The sequence below is a fragment of the Hyposmocoma kahamanoa genome, unplaced genomic scaffold (assembly GCF_003589595.1).
Source record: "Hyposmocoma kahamanoa isolate Upper Pololo Valley unplaced genomic scaffold, ASM358959v1 86, whole genome shotgun sequence".
NCBI classification, from domain to species: domain Eukaryota; kingdom Metazoa; phylum Arthropoda; class Insecta; order Lepidoptera; family Cosmopterigidae; genus Hyposmocoma; species Hyposmocoma kahamanoa.
In genome coordinates, this window is record NW_020654289.1 from 16,712,619 (window position 1) to 16,736,005 (window position 23,387).

The window sequence follows — 23,387 nt, forward strand, 5'->3', positions numbered from 1 at the left end:
AGTCGTACTTGAGACTTTTTTATGATTAAGTCCGGACTTATCTTTGTTCATTGATATGGGTGTTAGTGTAAAGTAATCAATCACCCAGTGTCGCGATACGCCGCGCGGAGTTTGCTCCACTCCTCCGAGCTCCACTTGCTGTACCCGTACATTATTTTGTTTTTACTTTCAAGGAAGTTTTTATTTTTCAGAAATTCATTTTTGAAAACCACATGCTACAGTCTTCAAAATTTAATGTCATAATGTGTCATGACAAGTTCGTATACTTAGAGAAAATTTAGTGTAAAAATTTAGTGTAGTAAATTATTGTTCTTTTTAAAGTGTTAACGTAATCGACGATGATAATATTGAGAATGACCAAAACAAACAAAACTGACAAATGATTAAGGATTTGACGTTAACATTTAATTAATATTATCGATATTTTTTCGTATACTGGATAATTCATATTTTAAACAAAAGACTTTACACGGCCCTTACTGAAGACTTAAACTGAAGGATCTTACACTGAAGATTAAATCGAAACATATTTCCTGATGAAAAAGAGAAACTAATGACTAGGCAATATGGTCTCTGACCTTCGCCTATTGCATACGGAGCGAATGAAAAAAAAAAATAGAGAACGTTCACATGACAAGCGTTTGACGCGCGTTACGAACCAAAAACATAGTTCATAGCATGGACAAATATCACAAGTGGTGTGCTAATCGCGATACAAGACAGCGTTGTCGGGTATTTAGTACCTATTGGCACACCAGATGTCGCGACGAGTACCAATTAGCTTATTTGTAACTAATTTGTTTTACACTGACAAGCAGCAATTTATTAAAGCTACTATAATTTCTAGTGATAACAAACAAATCAACTAGATGGCGCCTATTACACAGATATTTATGGGTGGTGCCGGTTATTCTTTTGTTTTGTATAAGATTAAAGCACCGTCCCATATTACGAAACGTTAATTTATAAATTAGTTTGTATAAGCAATGTCATCTATGTACACGCATATTTATCAAAGTTAAGAAAATAAGTTTAGCTCATAACCAATATTTGAATATTAACACAAGGAAAATAACTGACTTCTTAAATTTCATATTAAAGAGGAATTAATTGATATACACGGCCATTTTCATAATATAAAGTACTTCCAATAACATATCTATGTACTAGCGTACTAGTTGCGGCGTTGTCGAATATTCAAAATGGCGGACCAGATGCAGTCTTCTTTGTAAATTAATTTACTTACTGGTGAAGCAATCTCCGTACTGGACCCAGTTCTCTATGTCGAATCTCATAAGCTCAATAATACCATCATCTTTACCTGTTCTAAAAGTTGTTTTCAATCCACCCTGTCTAATCCTTTCCACTCTTCCTTCCCGTTCCCAGTTAGGTATGCTTAGGATTAAATAGGTCCTTTTAGACTGTCACAAGCAGTGTATAAGCGTGGTGCTAGCTTGGATACCTGGATATGTTGGAATCCCAGGCAATGAGACAGTAGATTCCACTGAACACTCCAACTTGTACGCCTATGATCTTTGCCTACTCCCAGAATCCCTTCTTCGTGATCGTTGGTAGAAGTATTGGGAGATATCCCAAAAAAAAACAAAAACATTATGCGGATATTCAGCTTCAAATTCCCAGTCCCTTGGTTTTTCAAATTCCTTTTAAAAAACTATTTCAACAATATGGTTTGTTTAGGTCACGCGTGTACTTACTATCCATCTGGCTAAATTTAGGATAAAGAATAACTCATTATTTGAGTATGGTTTAGACGAAGGAAACGTGGACCATATATTCTTTTACTGCCCTAAATTACGGTGTTCTCTATATGACATCCTCTTTCTCTATCCCTCGTCCTACTTCCTTTAAATGCCTTTTGTCCCTATCCTCTCACCCAAAAATGTATCATATTCATTCTATAATCATGCATATAAGTTATATTAAACTGTAAATATTATTCTTTTCTATTAACACTATATTTAATGTGTATACATGTTCCTAACGAGTAATTATGTATAAATATGAATAAAACAGTAACTGTGGATACCATGTAAATTTAAAAAATTTAAAAAAGACTAGGCTGCATGGTTTAAAGATCTTTGCCTTACCGCAAAAAAAAGTATGTAACATTTAATAATTTCATCAACTCGATTGCAATTTTTTTCTTTTATTTAATTTGATTTTTCTTTTCAGTAATTCGTACATTCTCATCTTAGAGACAATTTTATAATACCATCTTGTGTTCTTCGGTGTTGCAAAAATACTTCAAAAATTGTCAATACAAAAATGGTAATAACCATCCACAGGTACGCGATTAATCTGTTTTGGTTTTGTTCTGCATTATTATATAAAGACAATAATACTATCCCAATATTATTTGCCACCTATATAGCTCATTCTCAACAGGTATAGTTTGTCGCATCTGTCCATGCTATACGCCAGCTGCGGTATTGGCACTCCTTGACAATATTGAATACTAAACAAAACACTATCACTATTGATAGTCTTTTGATCAGTACATAATAATATAGTTTCTGTGAATGTAATTGTGTATAGATTGAAGTATTTGATTTCCAGGTTATTGACCAGCGATTCATATCTAGCTATAAGACGAAATTTTGACCTTTTTCAGAGTTACAATCTATAGTATGGAGATTAGCAGTCTTCTTGAATTTATTGCTCCATAGGTTATGCAGCCAATCTTCAGAGGACGTATTGCAGTATATATTATTATACGTATAATAATACTGCTTGCAAGATTTGTATGTTCCTTTTACACGTTTGTTTTATGATGTTACCACTCTGATTCAAAGTTCTAATTTGAGATGTGCTTTCTTTTTGCTTTTAATATAATATACCTATCTATAAACCAATAAATGTTCATATTCTAATGAACATTTATTGGTTAGGTATGGTAAAGCCAGCTTTTACATCTTTTCTATACGGATACCTTTTTATACTAATAAACTTACCTATCTAAAGATATGCAGACTAGAACATTAGATGATAAGTAGAGGCCGAAAGCACGTAACACGAGGAAAAACTTGCAAGCCAGGTTGCCGGCCAGCCAAGCATTCGTAGTTCGCCATCCGATCTGAGAACAAATATTACGTATTGGGACTCTATTCATTTATAAAATGTTTACTAAAAATAACTATGTTTCATTAAATTGCACTATGCCTGATTGGGTGCACGCAAAGAACAATAAATACAGTAAAAGTGGTTAGTTAGCATCCGACGCGTGCCAACTACAGGTCTTGAAAGTTCAATCAGAAAAAATTCCTTCGATCCGGCCGGATTCGAACCGACGTCTTCTAGCGTACTGTACCTGACGCTATACCAACTAAGCCACGGAACGAACCAGCGGAACTCACGAATTTTTCTATGTGGGTTCATCTATGAGAAATCCAGGATATTTCGTAGAGCCGGCCCGGATCGAAGGAATTTTTTCTTAGTGTTCGATCTTTGTATTAATAATTATAACAAACTAGTGGAGTAATGTCACATAAAAATAATTGAATATCAATTCAATAAAAAATTGAATACAATGAATAGCGAAATCGCTAGCCGGGGCTGATAGCTGTAAAGGTATCTAACTGGGTGACGAAATATCATATATTTCTCATAGATGGCGCTACGGCTAAAAAGTCGTTGAAAAACCAAATACAAAGACACGACGCAAGCGCATAGAACAATTCGTGAAGTCCGCTGGTTCGTTTCGTTTGCTTAGTTGGTATAGCGTCTGTCACGGTATGCTAGAAGACGTCGGTTCGAATCCGGCCGGATCGAAGGAACTTTTTATAATAAAACACTGAGCTGGTCAGCTGATAAGTTAGCGCAATTCCCATGTATCCATTTCACACATTTAATGCTCTGCAATCCTGGATTCGTCCTATTTATAACTATAGTACACTTTAAACATTTTTATTTTACATATTTATTTACATATTTATTTTTATTTTTAACCATTTTTAATTCGACGCGGAGTTAGTTTCAAGTTATTTGGTAAATCATGCATACGAACAGAACACGAACACAGCGTTTCGCCATCAGCGAGTGAGTGATGATAATTATACTTATAACAGATTGTTGAGGTATAATATTATTACGGATGGATACCTATTTCTGCCGCCAAGCAGTAATGTGAGCATTACTAAGTTTTGATTTTGAAGGCTACGGTACTAGAGTGGGTAAGGAAAATTATAGACACATCGGACTTGTCAAGTTATGTCTCGGGGTAACGGGTGCAGTGGCAGTGCCATATTTGCGATTTATAGCTCTGAGTGGCACTGCAATTGCTATGGACAGGCATATCGCTTTTACCATCAGGCGCACAAGTCGTGCGCCTGGTGGTAAATTCGTCCTGTCATTATGGTGTCATAAAAAAAAAACTGGTAAAATAACGATACAAAAGAGCGAAAGTGGAAATATGGAGAACGGTTTATATGGGCGCCATCGACGATACAGCCGATGATTTTTTGCACGGAATTCATTCTGTCAACCAATTGAGGTAAAGTGAAACGGGATGCTTGGTACTGATTGGCGCAATCAGTACCAAGTATCGCACGTGTCACGACTATAACAAGCCGTGCTCCTGATGGTAAGCTATACGCCTGTCCATAACGCTTACAGTGACAATCAGAGCTTTAAATCGCTACGATATGCGGGGCACTGCCACTGTGCTCAACACCCTGAGACGTAAGTTGACAAACCCCATGTGCCTGTAATTTCACCAGTACAAGGGAGCTGGTGAAAGGATAAGGACCCTTCAAGACCGGGATACAGCAATGCTGACATTACTATTTGGCGGCAGAAATAAGTAAGGTGGCAGTACTTCCCTGGACGAGCTCGTTCACAGGGAGCTCTACTGCTACTGGGCCCCCAAACCACATTGGGCAGCGCGGTGTACCAATGGCCTAAACACGCTTTTTGGCAGAGACTCGTATCGTACCTAACAATGAGATGTATAATTTACAATGATAATGAAAATCAGTCCTACTACGTGCTTTACGTACCCCACATTTCTCTAGGTCGCTAATTCCCAAAGTGGATTATATCGATCCTCAGAGGTCCACTCGAATTTGCAAGAGGTCCATGTCAACGAAAAAAATAGATCTGACTTAGATCTAAATTAGATCTGATTGAGACAGCCAATAGCGTGCGCTTATTCCAATTTTATCGCGCGCGTCGCGACTATCATGCGTAGTCATGCTACGGAGACAAGGTCGCAACTTCCCAAACGTTGTGGGCGGCAGCGTATATTTGATTTATTAGTCAGATTAGTTGACAGACACCTTTCGTCTGTTATAAGGGGTCTACAGGCTGTGTAGTCGATGATGGGCGCACATAATCAACCACATTGAGGGTATTTAAAAAAAAAAGCGTTATTTATCTTGAAAGCAAAATTTATGTTATTAGATTTCAAAATTTTATGAATCACTTCTGAAAAAGATTTATACATTTTTGTAAAATAAATAGATTATTAAATAGAATTAGATTTATAAAATTTGTCAGAAAAAGTTATAAAATTTTTATATCCAATAAAATAAATGTTGCTTTTAAGACAAAAAATAACACTACGCTCTAGACTTTGCAATGGCAAGGATGGAGTGGAAAGTGGAAAGAAGTCGGGAGTTTATAAGCTCAACAGTGACACGTGTGACAATGTATATATTGGATAAATAAACAAGGCGTACCCTTACAAACATATAAAGAACATGTTCCTTCGTTTACTCATAAACACCCAACCACGTATAATTTCGCTAAACATTTATTAGAAATAAATCACATCTTATCAGAAGACCATTCTTATGACATCTTACGTTTTGATGTCTTGACTACATGACTTCTGGGAGTTTTAGAACAGATGGTACATTTTAGAATAATTAGACACCACAATAATGAACAATTGAATGTTGCATTATTATAGTTACTACGGATATTTTTAAATTTCAACAATGGTAACACTCGAGATAGCATTATATAAATTTATATAAATATATTCTGAGCGAGCTCATTCATCGGCCGAGCGTTGAACAGTCAACAACCCATGGAGATTCGCATCGAGCGTGAGATGTATAATGAATGGGTGGACAATAAATTCGAAAATAATATTGTTTCCATTGCGTCCGAGTAACTATTTTCAGATTGCTAAATTTGACATAAGAACAATATTACTTTAATGTCAAAGTCGCGTCATAGTACGAATCGAGTGAATAAATCACGGAAGAAAAAAAAAGAATGGAAATGGCATCAAACAACATTTGTATCAAAACCAGTGTCGCCACACGCACACATTTGAAAACGTAATCTTACATCAGTATTAAGATAACATAATTTTGATTACTTATAAATTATCAAACCAAAAATAGACAATAAACAAAAAACTGAAAGTTATTTGGATCTAATAAGGTTTTATTATTACTAGTCATATAAAAGCTAACAATCCTATGAACACAAACTTCTTGGAACAAAAGCAAAAAGTTGACAATCTACAGATAGGGATGTGACATTTAATTGATATCGACATTATGTTTTATAAGTAGCGGAATATTGAACTAGGCATTGCTTTACACGTGCTACAATTAGGGTCATCGAGTACATAACCAGAAATAGAGACGAAATGTCATTTAATTTGTTTGAAAACTATTCTGTCATATTATTACTGTGACAACTGCGCTCCGATTGGCTAGCCCGAGTTCGAAACAATTGACGGGTGTCGTCAATGGGTTTCGTCAACTGTTTCTCTTCAAATCGACCAGTTAACTTGAGCTTTGCTATAATGGACGAAAATTGCAAAATTACATATTTAATATTTAATTACCGATGAAATGTGATTCCGTTTGTTTTGTAATTAGATGCTTTGCTGTTTTTCTCACACCACCGAATAGAACAGCACAGCATTGTTAGAGATATTGTCTTTATTACAATAAATACAGAATATTTTTTGGAATATACGGAGAGGTACACACAGGTCAGTAGTTGGCCTGTCTATATTTCAGTACAAATGAAAGTTGATATTTATAAGAGCTGTATCGCTAATGTGTTTATTACCAGGAATATATGGCTCTTATTTTATCTCTATTTCTGGTTATATACTCGATGATTAGGGTTAACCACGGAGTATATGGAAACGGCATTTAAAGCAGTTTCTTCGAGAACTAGCGTAGCTGACTTTATATGAAATACGCGTAAGGTTTTACTACACGCAAATATTAATTGATATAACCTACGCAGGCGTGTGCGTGCCTATACGTAGCTACATGTTACAATCACATTATAATTTTTTTATTATACTGTCATCGTACTTTCATTAACCTACTAGATTTCAAGTCAATCCGATCACTTGAAGGAAGGGTTGAAATATTAAAACACAGTCATCATAAAAATCTTTATTCTTCCTGAAATATAATATATTTGGTCAACAATTACCTCTTTCTGAACTGACTGAACATGACTACACCTATGGCGTCGACGAGCTTATCAAGAAAATGCAGATACTTATTTCCGAAGACGAAAAAGCGAATCGTTTGTTTCCTGAAAATTATAAAAATAAAAATTAACTGACAATGCTTCAGAAATGTTTTCACATTTAGATGTGGTCTATAATTTGTGAATGCGACTCTGAGTTTCATGTCATATATTACCTGATTATCCAAATGATTTATTTCTTAATGCATGTTTCGGTTGTTATTCATATGTACATAATTTAATGTTTACATAACAACAACAACAACAATTTGTGTTTACACATTGGTACCGCTACAATAAAAAAATGTTGAACTAAACCAAAACCGAGTTTCGAAATACAGAGTTTCTACATATCGATAATTTGATTACAACACGCGGATCCAGTACCAAGTGTATATAGTCATTCCAATTGTTCTTTTGACGGCGGCGATAGCTAGCAACCAATGTATATTGTTATTACCGAATTGCAAGAAAATAGTTTTGTTTCGAAATTATAGTATTGTATTGTTCAAAATATTTGAAAATACGGACTTTTAGTACTTACCGATGGAAGGAAATCACTCCCGGAGTATTTTTTAAACTTTGGCTTCTTACGCGACATAATATAATGGCACGTATCTATTTTTTCCACAAAATAATCATGTATCACATTTGAACGACGACTGACGCGCTGTTGACACTCATATGTCTGGTGATAAGCTAGGTAACGCGGACCCCGCCCACTAACCAGTCTATTACTAGTATTTATGTGGTCTGTGGAATAAATAGTCCCAAACACAGACATACATCTATATAGACGCCGCAAGTGTACGTACTTCACGTGCCCATAGTAAGTGAAATTCATTTACTTGCCGCTGCTACACTTCAGAACGCGCTCGACCGTTAGAGTAGATAAACACCAGTCGAAAACGCGAAAAATGCAAAAGCACCGTAACTGTGAGTAAACGGGTAAACAGGGATGTTTCCTTCCACGGGCAAGTGATTTTGTAATCAGAAGATGCATAATTTATTTTGAAAAACAATTATATTGGTTTTGTATGAATTTCCAGAAAACAAATATGCAACTCAGTGTATGCCTCATGATTTGTAATACATTGCGGCTTTTACTTGGTGCGATATATTTGTGATCCTTTGTTAATACGCCATGAATATCGAACGAACGCACTTTTGCATAATGCATTCGGTTTCTGTGGTACGGCCGCTTGTACATTTTTTTGGCCAAATTTAAAATTTAGTGATGTATACGTTAGGCAGCACTGTCCTCGATTCTGATCGATTTCGAAAACAAAGGGACGAAAATTATTAGGACTTTAGCAATATTATAAAAATATTCTATAAATCTTTTGTTATAACGTTTAGTAACGTTTCGTTTTTTTTTTCAGTTTTGTGGTATCTATTATCAGTAGTATCTGTAATTTCGATAATTTTTGCAGCACGTTGCCTCGAAAGTCCGAATATAGTGAGCAAATAATTACTTATTAATTATTACTATTATTTCATTATTACGAGTAAAAAAAATATAATGCAAAAATTTAACAGTGCGCTGTCTTTACAAAAACCTGGAATTGGTCATACGTATGAGTTCGTTGCTTTCGAGGACGAAGGTGGTCTGGTTTATCCCACCTAAGATGCTATCCAAATAACCAGAGCAGCAGAGTTAGAAATCCGAGAAATAATAAACAAATAACAAAAAAGTTCAAACGAGGCCATCATTAAGTAAACTTCTTCTGATTAATAAGATGTTACCATATTTTGTCAGAAGTAACATTTTCATTTGTCTTACCATTCATCAATTTGATCAATTACGAACAGAAAACCATCGAGTAAAGTTAATTAAGACAGTCGCAAGTTCATATATTGAGGTGCGTTTTCATTATTTAAGATCTTCTTTTACAAAAAGACAGTTATATAATAAGCTTATATTATTTCAAGGACAATAATTTAAATATTTAAAGTTGATTAAAAAATTAAAGTTTAAATTATTAAGTAATCCAAATTTTTATAAAAACAACTTTTAATGAAGGACATAACTATCTTGTTTTGGTATTTTTCTACTGTATTAATATTTCACGACTACTTGTAATTAACGAATATTTGAATCGATTATGTGAATGGAATACGTGTATTCCGTTCAATCAATCGATTTAGCGTGGAAGGAGGTTTCCCATCACTAAATAGTTCTTGTGACGTCATGGTGGATACATAAAATGTGACACGCTCGGTTTTCATACAAATTGCTGTACTTGCGGCGCTATCTAGATATATGTCTGTGGTCCCAAAGCTGTCAATAACACATCATAGTTTTAACTTATTAATGAGCTTACTTTAAGCGCGTCATGGTACTAAAAGCCAATGTAGGGTTAAAGTAATATTGTATTAAGAGGTTGTGAGAATAAATATTCTAAATAAAAAATATCTAAATATTCCTACATTGAGCGATATTTTCATACGTTAAGCCTTGTTATCTCTGAAACAACTATTACAAAATTTAATATATTGCTACATTTATCTTAACACCAGAATAAACTAAGGCAAAGCCTTAAGTAGAGATCCTCTAACTTTTTTGTCTTCTAGACCACGTCCCAATTTGTTCTGTTTTGCATAGACCCCTACCTTTCTAATATATTTTATTTACAAATTCATCAATTTCAAATGTGGTTTTGACAGCTGCCACAGTTCCATTCTCAAGTTTAGGTGTAAATAAAGTATAATTCTTTATTTACAAAATACGCTGAATTCATCTAATCAAATGTAATTCCAAGTCTTGTCTGTTGTGAGATATTTACTTTGGATGTAGTATATATGTCGATTATAAGAAAGTATTTTGTACACTTATGCACATACTATCTACTGTATCATTATTTACTAGTGTGTAATGTGGATTATTCCACATATGGAAAGCCAAAATTTAAATCACGTACGATCCGCCTAAATGGGTTCTACACTCGTGGACCCCCATTCCCGTCTCGCACACCTATTTTTTTTTCGTTGACATGGACCCCTTGCAAATTGGAGTGGACCCCTGGGGACCGATATAATCCACTTAGGGAATCAGCGACCTAGAGAAACGTAGGGCACGTAAAGCACGTAGTAGGACTGATTTGCATTGTCATTGTAAATTATACATCTCATTGTTAGGTACGATGCGAGTCTCTGCCAAAGAGCGATTTTAAGCCATTGGTACACCACGCTGCCCAGTGTGGATTGTGGGCCCAGTAGCAGTAGAGCTCCTTGTGAAAGAGTTCGTCCAGGGGAGTACTGCCACCTTACCTATTTCTGGCGCCAAGCAATAACGTCAGCATACTGTGTTCCGGTTTTGAAGGGTAAGGATCCTGGTGAAATTACAGGCACAAGGGACTTGTCAACGTATGTCTCAGGGGGACCGGCGCAGTAACAGTGCCCCTCAGATCTTAGCGATTTAAAGCTCTCAGTTGCACTGCAAGTGTTATGGACAGGCGTGTAGCTTACCATCAGGCGTACCACTAGTTCGTCCCGTCACTTGATATGATAAAAAAAAAACCTAGTTCTGCCGCCAAGCAGTAATGTAAGCACTTACTTACTTGATTCAATTCCGAGATCAATTCACGGGAGTAATTAGGGAAATGAACTTTTTTATATTGGATCTGGTCTGGTTGTTCTGGTTAGTAACCCAGAATGAATTAGTTGTTGTTCCCTAGTTTGAAACCAGGTAATTGATGTGATCATTCGAGACATTATCGTTCATATTATATCAACAAAGTTAACAATATAATCTTGCTGAGCATATTCATTGTGTGCATTAGTCCACAAGATTTTTCTGTAAATAAATAGATGCGAAATCTCGCGATGATTTTCTCTTCCGTGAATTCAAATGAACTTTCCTGATTTTTTTAACAGTGTATTCAGTTGAATTATATTATCTGTTATGTTACTCTCTGACATTTGTGACTTTATTAAAGATGAAATAAATAGCTCCGAGAAAAAGAATTCGCCGTTATGACCCACGTAAAAGAGAGTTATTTGGTGTTCCATTTTCTAAATTCGTACTTTACGTACTTTTAAACATGAACGTTGAAAATAGTTTTGCTATTTTTAACAAAACTATATTCAACCTATTTTAAAACTATTTTGCTTTTGCAACGTCATAAATACGAATATGTAGGAGAATCCCAGAGATTCGTTGCCTGGAACATCTTCCATTATCAATTCAGTTCAGTTGCGATTAAATAATAACGTCAGAGGATTGCAATTAACTTGTTTAATCACTTTTACCATTAATTATAATTAGAAAGTAAAAAGTCAAATTGGGCAATTTTCGGGTTAGTTTTTTCCATCTAATTTCGGTGGCAATTTTTATTATTTAAATATTCTACAATATTATCGTGAAATATTATTTAATGTTCGAGTGTAGTAACCTGAAATATTATTTAATATTTCACGATAATTTACTCAAATATTTAAATAATAAAAATTGCCACCGTAATTAGGTAGTATAAACTAACCTAAACGTTACGTAAACGTAGAACGGATTTTAAACGTGTTAACATCAAAAACCCTTCTTGCCGATCCATGCGCGCTCATATAAAAAGCATTCACATGTATGACTATTCTATATATTTATTTAAAATTAAGATTGTCATTAGACTTGTGTACTGGAATGGGCAAATAGGAAAGCTAGCGTCAATAAAGTGCGGCAATTAAAGGTTGTACGTCATCGGCTGGTAAATATTTATTCTGACTTAAGAATCTAATGAGTTTCATTTTAATTTCACTTACTGGCACACGTTCGATCTTACTATAAGGAAAGAATTTATTTATTTAATCATTTATTGTATGGAAAATACTTAAACACGTTTAGTAACATAATAAACACAAACAAAAGGTACTGCTTATTTCTAAGTGAAATTTCTTCCTGCAGACCAGAAAATAAAGAATAAAGAGAACGGACACTCTCCGCCCCTCTCTAGTTTTAGATACCGCACCACGCCCCGCACATTGCCGGTTACATTGTCTGAACGACAACAAGGCTGGCGGCGCGAAGACGGCTTTGATATTTGAATATAGTTTTCATTTATTCATTACGAAACTTGTACGTTAATATAAAACATCATTTTACGTTACTATTTATAAAGGTCGTGAATTGTGCTGTGTATGGCTGTTTATCATCATTTTCCGAAAGATGAAACGAAGTATGTAAAAAAAACGTGTCTACGACTCATTCTTTCAAAATACAGATTTATTATATCAATATAATGAGACGCCATGACTTCGCGAACTTTCTATTCGTATTGCCGAATATTATTAACTAAACTTCGACAAGCAATTTCAAATATCTTGGTTACCTTACTTAAAAGTACAGGTCCAAAATATAACATTTTAAGTGCTGAAAGCACATTTTTAAATTAAACCTTCAATATTTCTCTAGTTAGTGAATTCTTCATAACCTCAGCTTCTACAATTATCTTTTTTGATGCTTTGATAATGAATCACAAGTAATTGATAGGTCTCCTTAATAATCAAAAACACTAGGTCATAAAATACACAGTATGTCGCCATCCTTCTTTAAGGTAAAAGGTAAAACATTTGAAGTAGTTAATGGATTGACCAAAAAGGCCGCCCGTTTTGCGCCACACAGCTAACTTTAAGCAAGAAAATTACTTTTCTCTTTTAAAATATTGTTATCTATGGTCTTTTCAAAAAAATATTGGTGAACGCCCAGAACTGGTGAACCATAGTAAAATAAGAGAAGTATGGTAACCCTGTACAAAGTATCAGCGCGGTTTGTCTGTGTGCGCGACCACCGCGAGCAGTGTACGGACGCATACATTCGCATAACAATGAAAGGCGCGTAGGGATGACCAGTGTGTGCATCCGTGCACTGCTCGCGGTGGGCGTGCACAAATAAAAGCTGCGAAGCTACATTTGTATGGTGTTACCATACACAATACTATGGGATACATCTGGTGTTTTATTTCATCTTGATAATGCCAAGTCACGCACATCTTTACTATCAAAATCTGTTGCAGTTAAGTCGGGCAGCGTTTCCTCATCCAGCATATTTGTCCGACATAGCCTCTTCAGACTTTCCACTTATGGCCTTTATTATTTATCCTTTATCCTTAATTACAGTCATATTATAGTCTCAATTTACTCTTCATTAATTTAGATGAAAAATATTAAAGTTAATCGAGTTACGGATTATCTTATAATCCAAGAAGGTTTCGGTTCCAAATGTTAAGCAAATTGGGTCAACAGAAGGCCGATGCAAGACCTGAACAAAAGCAATAGCCATCTAATAGAAAAATTACGACATACCAACATAATATGTTCCCCGATATTTTGAATACGGTAACAAACAAAAAGTAAAATAAAAACGTAATAAACATAATAATATTTCCTTTGATCAATACAAAACCGGAGATGATATCTGTACAGAAACATAGAAACAAATACCGTATGACATAAGTTAGCAAAGATTACCCAAGGAGCACACTTTGTACGCCTTAAAACTGTTACATCTATAAACAGTCTTAATATGGTATTGATTTAGATAATAGTACTCTATAAATGGTTTTAGAAGAAAGAAATTGTTTTTATAGACTTATTCAAAGTCAGAGTCAAAGTCAGTTCACTCAAGTCAAAATTTTAACAACCTCTTAATACCAAACAACTTAATTAAGTGTAAGCTCTCTTAAGATTTACTCGAATAGTCCTTATTTTAAGTTCATTTGTAGAACAACTGATTATTTTTAGTAAAATTGTTCTATGCACATCCAGTAAAGTCTATTGATACTCTATAAACTAGTGTTCTTAAGTCTATTCTAGATATATTTCATATAGACATTCTGGTGTTTGTACTTATTGACAAACACGTTATAGCGCATCTTCAGAGATTTTATTTAAATAATACTACAATTAGGGTTTTTACTCTATTGGACGTTGTAAGAGTTCATGCAAAATGGGTAAAGTAAAGAATATTAAAAGATCTGGTGAAGGTGGTGAACCTTGTATATTAAGTCACATCATTCGATACAATCAGCGTTGCAAATGCCAATTGTTCAAAATCTCCAAAAATCACGGTTAAAATCCCCAAATTTGGGGAGAACAAAGTTCATGTTCCCCACAAACTCCGCACATCTCGAATTTTCATTATTTATTAGATATCATCGCTTAGAAATATAATAAAGAATTGAGAAACTCATCAAATCATTTTTCTTTGCCTTACAAAATTAAGTAAATTGATTATTTGTTGTGCATTTGGTGATACTATGTTAACGTTAGAAATAATCAATGAGATTCGACCTATATTTAATATTTAAAGTTGACGAGTGGTAAGTTGTGGTGTGGAAGTACGACTGATCGGCTTTATTTATCAATAGCTGATTTCGTTTTGCTTCATACCAGGGACCGGCCTAAGCGGGTGAAAGAATCGCGAACTCAACACGTACCAATTGGTAATTTTACAATTCAGAACCAAATGCTCTAATAATAATTTTATTTAAGCTGCTTGTTAATAATACGAGGGATGTGCGATGTTGAAAAACACGTCGATATAGTCCATCACAGTGTTTCTAACAGTAACGATGAAACTAGCGATGCATCAGCTATTGATAGATTAAACAAAATGATAAAATGTTAGAATCCCCACATTTTTCTCACATAGCGCCAATCCCCACAAAATCCCCAATCTAGTTGAAATTCCCCACAATTTGGGGAATTCCCCACAAATTGGCAACGCTGGATACAATAGTCGTAATTCGCGCTCGGGCCGGTCATGGCCGGCATTTGTTTGTTGACAAATAAATAAACATTGTGAAGTAATTCCGTGTTGTGAAATAATAAAAACACTTGAAATGAGCGCGTAAACTACTGTACTTCAATGTTGTGTATATGTATTGTGCCGTCTATCAATAGAATACAGTGAAATCATTGTGTGAAATGTGGTTGGCGTGAAAAAATAACCTCAATTCCGTAATGAAAATTTTATTTCTTCCATCATAAGTTGGGTATGTCATTAAAAAATCCCTTTATTTAAATGATAGGAAATTTATCCACCTTTCTGACACATTCCATATAATTATACAGAATAACGTTTTTTTTGCGACAAATTGGATTTATTCAATTGTTATTTTGACCTAGTGTTTTGAAAAGTTTTTTATTGCAAATAATACGCTAACTATTTCCTATAAGTTTATAAAGGTTTTGTAATACTGTCAAAAGAAAAAAAATCGCTTAGAAACATCGCGTTTTGTAGACAATCATAAAAACTTCATAGGAGTGAATATTCTTCTATAAGATCAACTGCACTAAAGCAAGTAAAAATAATCTTTTCGTATTCTAAGGTTTTTCTATAGATAAAGCTATAGACAAAATGCTCCCAACTGTGTTTTGAAAAAAGCTTTAAATTCTTATCGCCATTTTTATTTTTAAAGAATGACTATGAAGTAGTCGAGAAAAATTTGTTTTCATTTTAAAAACTAAATCTAAGTTGAAATTAGCTTGAAGAAGCCTGGAACTTCTTGGAAATGGTTTGTTTTGTGAGTTATTTTGTATATTTAAGCTTTCTATAAATATTTAAAACCGAAAATCGATAACTGTATTTTTATTAAGTTTATATTTCATACATAAATGTTTAAAATTTAGTGAGCGCATTACTTTTATGACAGGTTTTACATCACTTTTCACAACGTATTTAAAATCGCACGTCAATTTCCGCTTTCTAACCTACTAAACATTGCGCGAGGAACTAAGAATATATCTAATTTCGCCATGTTCCAATTGTGATACTTTATATTTTGTAAGCCATTAAACTTAAAATCTATTAGTATTAAGAGAATTGCGTCTAATGTTTGTAACGCTTTAGTGTTTTGGTTTTAAAATAGCATTACTAAGAAAACTATCATAGACTATAAATTATCTAAAAACTGTCTACAAGACTAAATAAAAACTGTCTACATTCTACAAATGGTCTTGTAGCATTCTAGAAAGGTTACTCGAGAAAAAAGATAAGAATCACTCTTAACACTACCTACAGATAGTTTCTCAAAGCACTCTTGTGATCTACTAATAAAGTTGTGCCCACTTGTACTTTAAATTATCTAGAAACCTACTTTGAGATATCTTGAGGAAATTTGAACTCTTAAAATATTCAATCGAATTGAATTCTATTAGATATCTTATAGTATAGTAGGCAGCATGCTAGTTTTTTTTTGACACTGACTGTGCAGTTGGGTGCTGATGGTCTTGACTACGCCACCGGTCAAAATGGCGAGCTGAAGGCTCTAAACAAGTTGTAATAATCTTGTATGTAAAGACTCAACTTCAGTCTCTGTAACAATAAAGTTTATTTTTGAAATAAACAAGTTTTTTTAACAGCTCATACTATTTCGACAACAGCAAATGCTTCCTTCGCTTGCAGAAGTTATGTACAGTCGATGCTCTAGGGTACCTGAGCCCTTAACCGACCTTTTAGTTCTTAAGAGCCTACTTACGCATGAAATTTGTGTTTCAGTTAAAAAGTTTCTTATAACGTCATTCACTAGTGAATGCTATAAGGAAGTCATACTAAAATGAATTTTACGGCTCACAGGTTAAATGTTAAGTGTATTTTACACTTTACATCACTTTGATCTGTTTAGAACCAAATATTCGGTTAAGGGGTCAGATATCTTAGGGCATTGATTGTACAATATTGAACAATTTACGTTCTTCTCATTTCTCTCTTAGATCACGATTCAACCCAGACTCCACCACAATGTTCTGGTACGGGTAAGAGTGGTTCCTAATTTATTTTAAATGAGTTAAATCTACTCCAATATGCGGCTTTCTTTACGATGTTTTCTTCCACAAAGGAACTTACTTACCTGCACGTAATTGCAACGAACACAGAGGAGAGCACATATTTATGTTCCTCGAAGTTTTGTGAACAATCACCATCATGCAAGTTTTCACACGGTTTTATCATTCATCTTTAAAGCAAATGATACTCAATGGAGTAGACCAGATCAATGAAACGAACTACAGAAATCTAAATATATTCGATTTCAGTAAAACGAACTTCGTCCGAAACGTGCATATTGCACCCGATCACTTTTTATGCTTGACTACGATAATAATAATTATAAAAAAAAATCTTTTATTTTCAGACACCATAGGTCCATAGTTTGTTAGTAAGTAACCTTATACTATATTAGTAACAAATTACTGTATGGTGAATTTATGGTGTATTTGTATATTTGTATTGTATTATGAAGTGTACATTAAACTTTTAAAATCGAAATGTCAAAATATTCAAAAATTATAAAAAAATATAAAGTTTCATATATACATAATTCTTTTCACGTCACTAGCTTGGAAAGGCTTTCTTTCTCATTAGAAATCTGCGCGCAAAAGCATTTATGGGATTCGAACTTGACGATGGAATGTGGTGCACCTAACTTTTTCTTTCGATGAAAAAAAACGTAATGACACGCTCAACTACGCGATTTGTCGTACTTTATTTATGTATTATAAATCCGTTGGTATATTTTATTATTATTATTGTTGACATTAAATTGACAACGATAACTAATTTTGTTCATTAAATCATTTTAATTCGTCGAAAAACTAAAATAGTTTCAATAATCACACAAAATTATGTTTGATGTTATATATAATATTAATGTTTGTACTTACAAGAATAAAAATTGATGAGGTACATTCAGAACGCATCCGAGGATAAACTTTTTCTTTTGATTAAAAAAAATAGGGACACGCTCCGAAACCCGATTCAGCATAAGTACAAGTATTAAGTATTTATATAATATTAATCTGTTGGTATAATTATCTCTTATTATTATTGACATTAAATTGACAACGATAAAACTAATTTTGTTTTATTAGATTATTTTGATTTGTCGAAGAACTGAAATAATTTCGTTAAAATCACGTAAAATTATAAGCACAAAGAAGAAGAAAACGTAAGTGGTGTGAATTCGGAACGCACCCAAAATTAAACTTATTTTATTCGAATTTCCTTTTATTCACTTCAGCACTTTGGATTGGATTGTATTGTAATAAATTGAAAAGAAACAAAACGTGAGCGAATCTGAGTCTAGCGGTGATGAAAAACGATTGTTTATAGTTCAATTGTTTTTCTTTCATCTACCATTTTCCTAGCGAAGTAGCTATAGTGAGGTCAAAAATTGTGTTTCGCTCGGCAGCAAAGTTGTTTCGCGTATCGTGTCTTGAAATCCTTGCTACTTTCAGGACTCTATTTTTGAGCCACTCGCATGTAGTACAATCTTAGGGTCGTATTCTAAAACTCTACTCAATGCTCAAATCAGGGTTTGAGTATGGTTTAAAGCAGTCGAAATCATACTCAAGTCCCTGCCATTAGTGTCGTATTTCCAGTGCAAGCCTGTCTTGAGCATTGAGTAGAGTTCTAGAATATGACCCTCAGACTCCTCCGCTTGCTCAGGGTTTCACTTGCACTCGCATCAAAGAACAACTTTGCAGCATTGCATAACAAATAACTATTAATTATTTCGTATTATTTTTATGGCTTTCATGTGATAAAAACACTTTTAACGTTTAATCATAATGTGCCCTTATTATACCAAGGGTGCGATGTGTATAAGACTAGCTTTCTAATAATTAGGTTATTACTGTTTAAATACTAATCCGAAGGGAAACCACGATGAAGAGCTTTAACAATAAAGGAACGCTTTAAACCTGAAAGCGCGTCTCTGAGCGCTATCAGCACTGAGCGCTGAGCGAATTAGTTTGATAACTGTCATTCTAGCGGAGCACCATGTCAATATGTCGATGGTCAACGCCGCCATGTTGCACGGGCATTCTGTTTGAACGTCAACGGGCGGCGCACCACGTATTCGACGAATCGATAAAATTTACACGTTTGACGTTTGTGTTTATTTCATATCAGTGGTCAAAGAAGATGTAATTGTTATAAATAAATAAATAAATAAATAACGCACACACTCAACATAGCCCCGCACTAGGGAAACCCTGTGTCGCGGGTGCCATGGATACACACATAGACAACCACAAATTACACCCAAACTCACGAGAGAAATAATTGTAGGCCATACAAATATTTCTCCCGGCCCGGGAATCGAACCTGGGACCTCTACGTGGCAGTCCGGCATGGTAACCGTTCGGCCACGGAGGCAGTTAAATTAAGTTCAATTAGTATTACAGTGATTTTTAGATTTAGCTGCAATAAACCATTATTCGTAAATTAAACAAACTGTATGAATACTTTGGACATTTAAAAAATGGAAAATAATGCCCTGAAATTATTGAGTAACATAGAAGCATTACTTTCACGAGTGCTGGCAACGTCGCAAATGCCTACCGTTGGCCCCAGTTGAACCCTGTTCAGTTGGTTCACTTTAACCCTGATGGCTCAGAAGAAGGTGCAGAAGGTTGGTGCAAAGTCACGGAGTTGATCGTTTAAAATAAACAATTGAGGATGTCGATTTACTCATGGGTGTTACAAGAGCGTTAAAAGGTCGTACAGCCACATGTATTACACAGTTTAATTTGAACGAACTTATATAGGGATGTAATAAACAAACGTTGATGGCTAAATTCTGTAAACCAACATTAGTCCAAGATCTTGCAATATTGCGCTTTGAAATTGGATTGAAGGAAATTGCTTCTGAAGCAGGTATTCTCTTGTGGAACATAATAGAACTAATATGTAATACGGAAACGCAAGAAGACGCAATAACAGATTTTGTTGTATCGATGTTGTATGGGGAAAGGGATGGTCTAATACGCCGCGAATTGAACGCCCAAGCTATCATTACTCGAGCTCAGTTTTTTAGAGTCTTCGGTGGGATTTCACTAAAGCGCTGACTGGAACTTCTTGAAAGTCAAGTAACTGAGGCAAGGCGATTCCGAACGGCTGATATGAGATTTGGTGATTACTTCACTAATGTGGCGATGCAGAAAATATCACGTAATCAGAAAAATACATGAAGATTCTAGGACATCAAGACATCAAAACGTCTGGCGCGCCTTCCTGATAGGGTGCAATCTACCTGGTATGATTGTGGTAAACCACAACAGCTTGTTCAGACAGAAAGAGCAATGGTGTAGCTGTAAATAAAAAGGTTAACGTCTGCATGCAAGACTGTCGAGAGGTACTTTGAGGACATCATCCGGTGAGCAAGTTTCTTTTTTATTTCACAGTGGATCCTTTTGTTCACTTTTATAAGAAAGTTTTAGTAGTAAGTTCCCGGGTACTGTACGCAAGTTTCGTTTATCTCTCTGGCATTGGGGACGATGAAATAAAGTGTACGTCTCAAATTCTATTAACCATAGCAAGTACTATAATGTTAAACTTGACGGCGATAAACTAATTCGCTAACGTTTTCTGTCACGGAACAAAATAATTTTTGTGAATCGAATATCACTGGGCCGGATTTTACTCAAGTTGATACTGAAATGACAGGTAATAATAAGGAAGCACTCATCCAATTGTTGAGTAGGTATGCCGACTGTTTTGTAGAAAGTATTTCCAGTAGGCGCGTGAATACGGGGCAACTGGAAACTAATTGGATCTAGAGGTGTCCTTATAGGTTAGATCCTGTAGAAAAACAAACCTTAAGAGAAAAGGTTCAAGAGCTATTGGAAGGTCGAGTAATTTGAGAAAGTTCGTCACCCTTCGTTCCTCATTCTTCGGGAGCTTGATTCTAATACACGTCCCGAGCATTACCCTTTATAAAGGCACAGACCAACTTTCTGGTACACATTACATTTCATCTTAAGATATGGGGTCTTGTATACACTAGATCCCATTTCATCCCGATTCGGTTGATAAAACAACATTTGTAACGCGCGAGGGACAATACGAGCATCTGCAATGCCACGGAATACACTAAAGCTTAGCATTATCTCAAAGATAAGCCACTGACTTATATGGATGATGTCCTATGTTATTCAAGGAACATCCCCGAGGGCTATGTCGTTTAACCATTTTAATCGTATTACCTGGTACAAAACACAACACAACAAAATAATATTCACACTATGTCTTCACTTCTATATTTTATATGTTGAGTGTGTGCGTTATTTTTTTTAGTTTTGATTTTTTACTTACGGTGAATTATTTATCCTCGTCACCAATTGTAATATCCGCTCTTATAATTAATATCGTATTGGTATTTGGCTCGCCTACACACCCACGTGCCTCCGGGTTGACCTTAGACGATGGAAACTAAAGGACATGTTACGTTGACATATATAAATCAGACGTTATATGTATATGATGCATTTCGACGTCGAAAACATAAACATGTTATTGTGTTTGTTTAACTATTACGTGCCGACTTAAGCCAAAAGAGATAGCATTACATTGGTCTGTGTGAAACACGGGAATCGAAAATACGTAGCGTCATCTTAAATGCCAACCGTGTCCATTTCGCAGTACATGAGGTACATGATACCGTTGTCAAAGGGAAGTACATCAAATGTCAAAACAAATATTTTCCAAATGTGCTATTGAATGATTCGCATGTATTATAATTAAATTGGACAAATATATCGACAGTGAGAGTAATTAGGTATTAATAAAAATGCGACGCTGCAGCATTAAGGGATGTGGCTTTACAAAAAGTGCAAATCAATCGAATGTTACATTGCACAGGCATTTGTTATTTTTTTGTCTATAAATCACACAATAGCCCAAATATTTCATGTAATTAGACTTATTTAAGTAGTTTATTTAAAAATCGTGTCAAATTTTGCTTTTGCTAATTTAGATTGCCTGTTTGTTTGTATATTTTGATGATTGTTGTTAACGATTATTTTGAGATAGTTTTGATCTTGTGAGCATACATATTATCGATATTCTGTTATTAAAACAATTCACTACGAGGTTTTTATTGTTTTTTTTTTTTTTTATTATTTCAAGTTTTCCTACAAATGAAAAAGGAAGAAAGAAGAAAGAAGGTTGGAAATCATAGGACTGCCGAATATAAACGTTGGATCAAAGATCATCTTCATTTGTTTGCTTCATTTTGAAGAGTCAAATTTTAACAGAACTTTGAATGTTTAGATTACATGACAATGCTATTCCATCATTGGTAAATAATTTTATGTTCAATTTAGATGAAACAAGACTCATTTACTAGTTATTCTCAGTTCCTGAAAACAAAATTATCCACTCGTTTCTGATTTTTCCCAATGACAACTCTAACTATTAAAAATGACTATTTTTTTAAAGCCTGCAATACAATGACATGTTAGTCCAACGTTGCCGGGTAAAGGCCAATACCAACGTATAGACAGCCTATTTGCCTTGCCTTGCCATTGTTAAAGTAAAGTAATTTTTATATTTTATTTAGTAAGACAATTAATACTATGTAATTTTATATATCAGTAAAGTAGGCATAGCTAGGGCAATGTTGAAGGTGTGCGTAAAAAAAAAAATAAGTAAGAATGCGCATGTCGCCAACAAACTGCACAGCAGTTTGGTGATTTTTACTAAATAAGTTACCAGTTATAATCTTGAAAATAAATTTTAAAAATATGTGTTGACATTTATAATAATATATCACTGGCGATTAAATTATTAGACTTGTGTTTGTTTAGGCATACTTTGGTTACAGCACAAGGAGCCCACTTTATAAGCGTTAAAACTGTTATATTTATAAACAGTCTTAATATGGTATAGATTTAGATAATATTTCTCTATAAATGGTTTTAGAAAAAAGAAATTGTTCTTATAGACTTATTTCACTCAAGTCAAAATTTTAACACCTTTGTTAATACCAAACAACTTAATTAAGTGTAATCTCTTCCTTATTTTAAGTTCATCTGTAAAACAAGTGATTTTTAGTAAAATTGTTCTGTACAGTAAAGCCTATTAATACTCTAAAAACTAGTGTTCTTAAGTTTATTCTAGATATATTTAATTTATAGACATTCTG

At 34.4% G+C, this 23,387-nt stretch overlaps 1 protein-coding gene across 1 annotated transcript in view; it reads right to left on the reverse strand.

Annotated features, from left to right (window-relative positions):
* The window catches only part of LOC113234929 (gonadotropin-releasing hormone II receptor-like), a 184,901-nt gene that overhangs the window by 100,004 nt on the left and 61,510 nt on the right, over positions 1–23,387 (reverse strand). Inside the window, 1 exon segment of the mRNA XM_026470450.1 lies at positions 2,973–3,094. Coding sequence (XP_026326235.1) covers positions 2,973–3,094 — 122 coding nt within the window.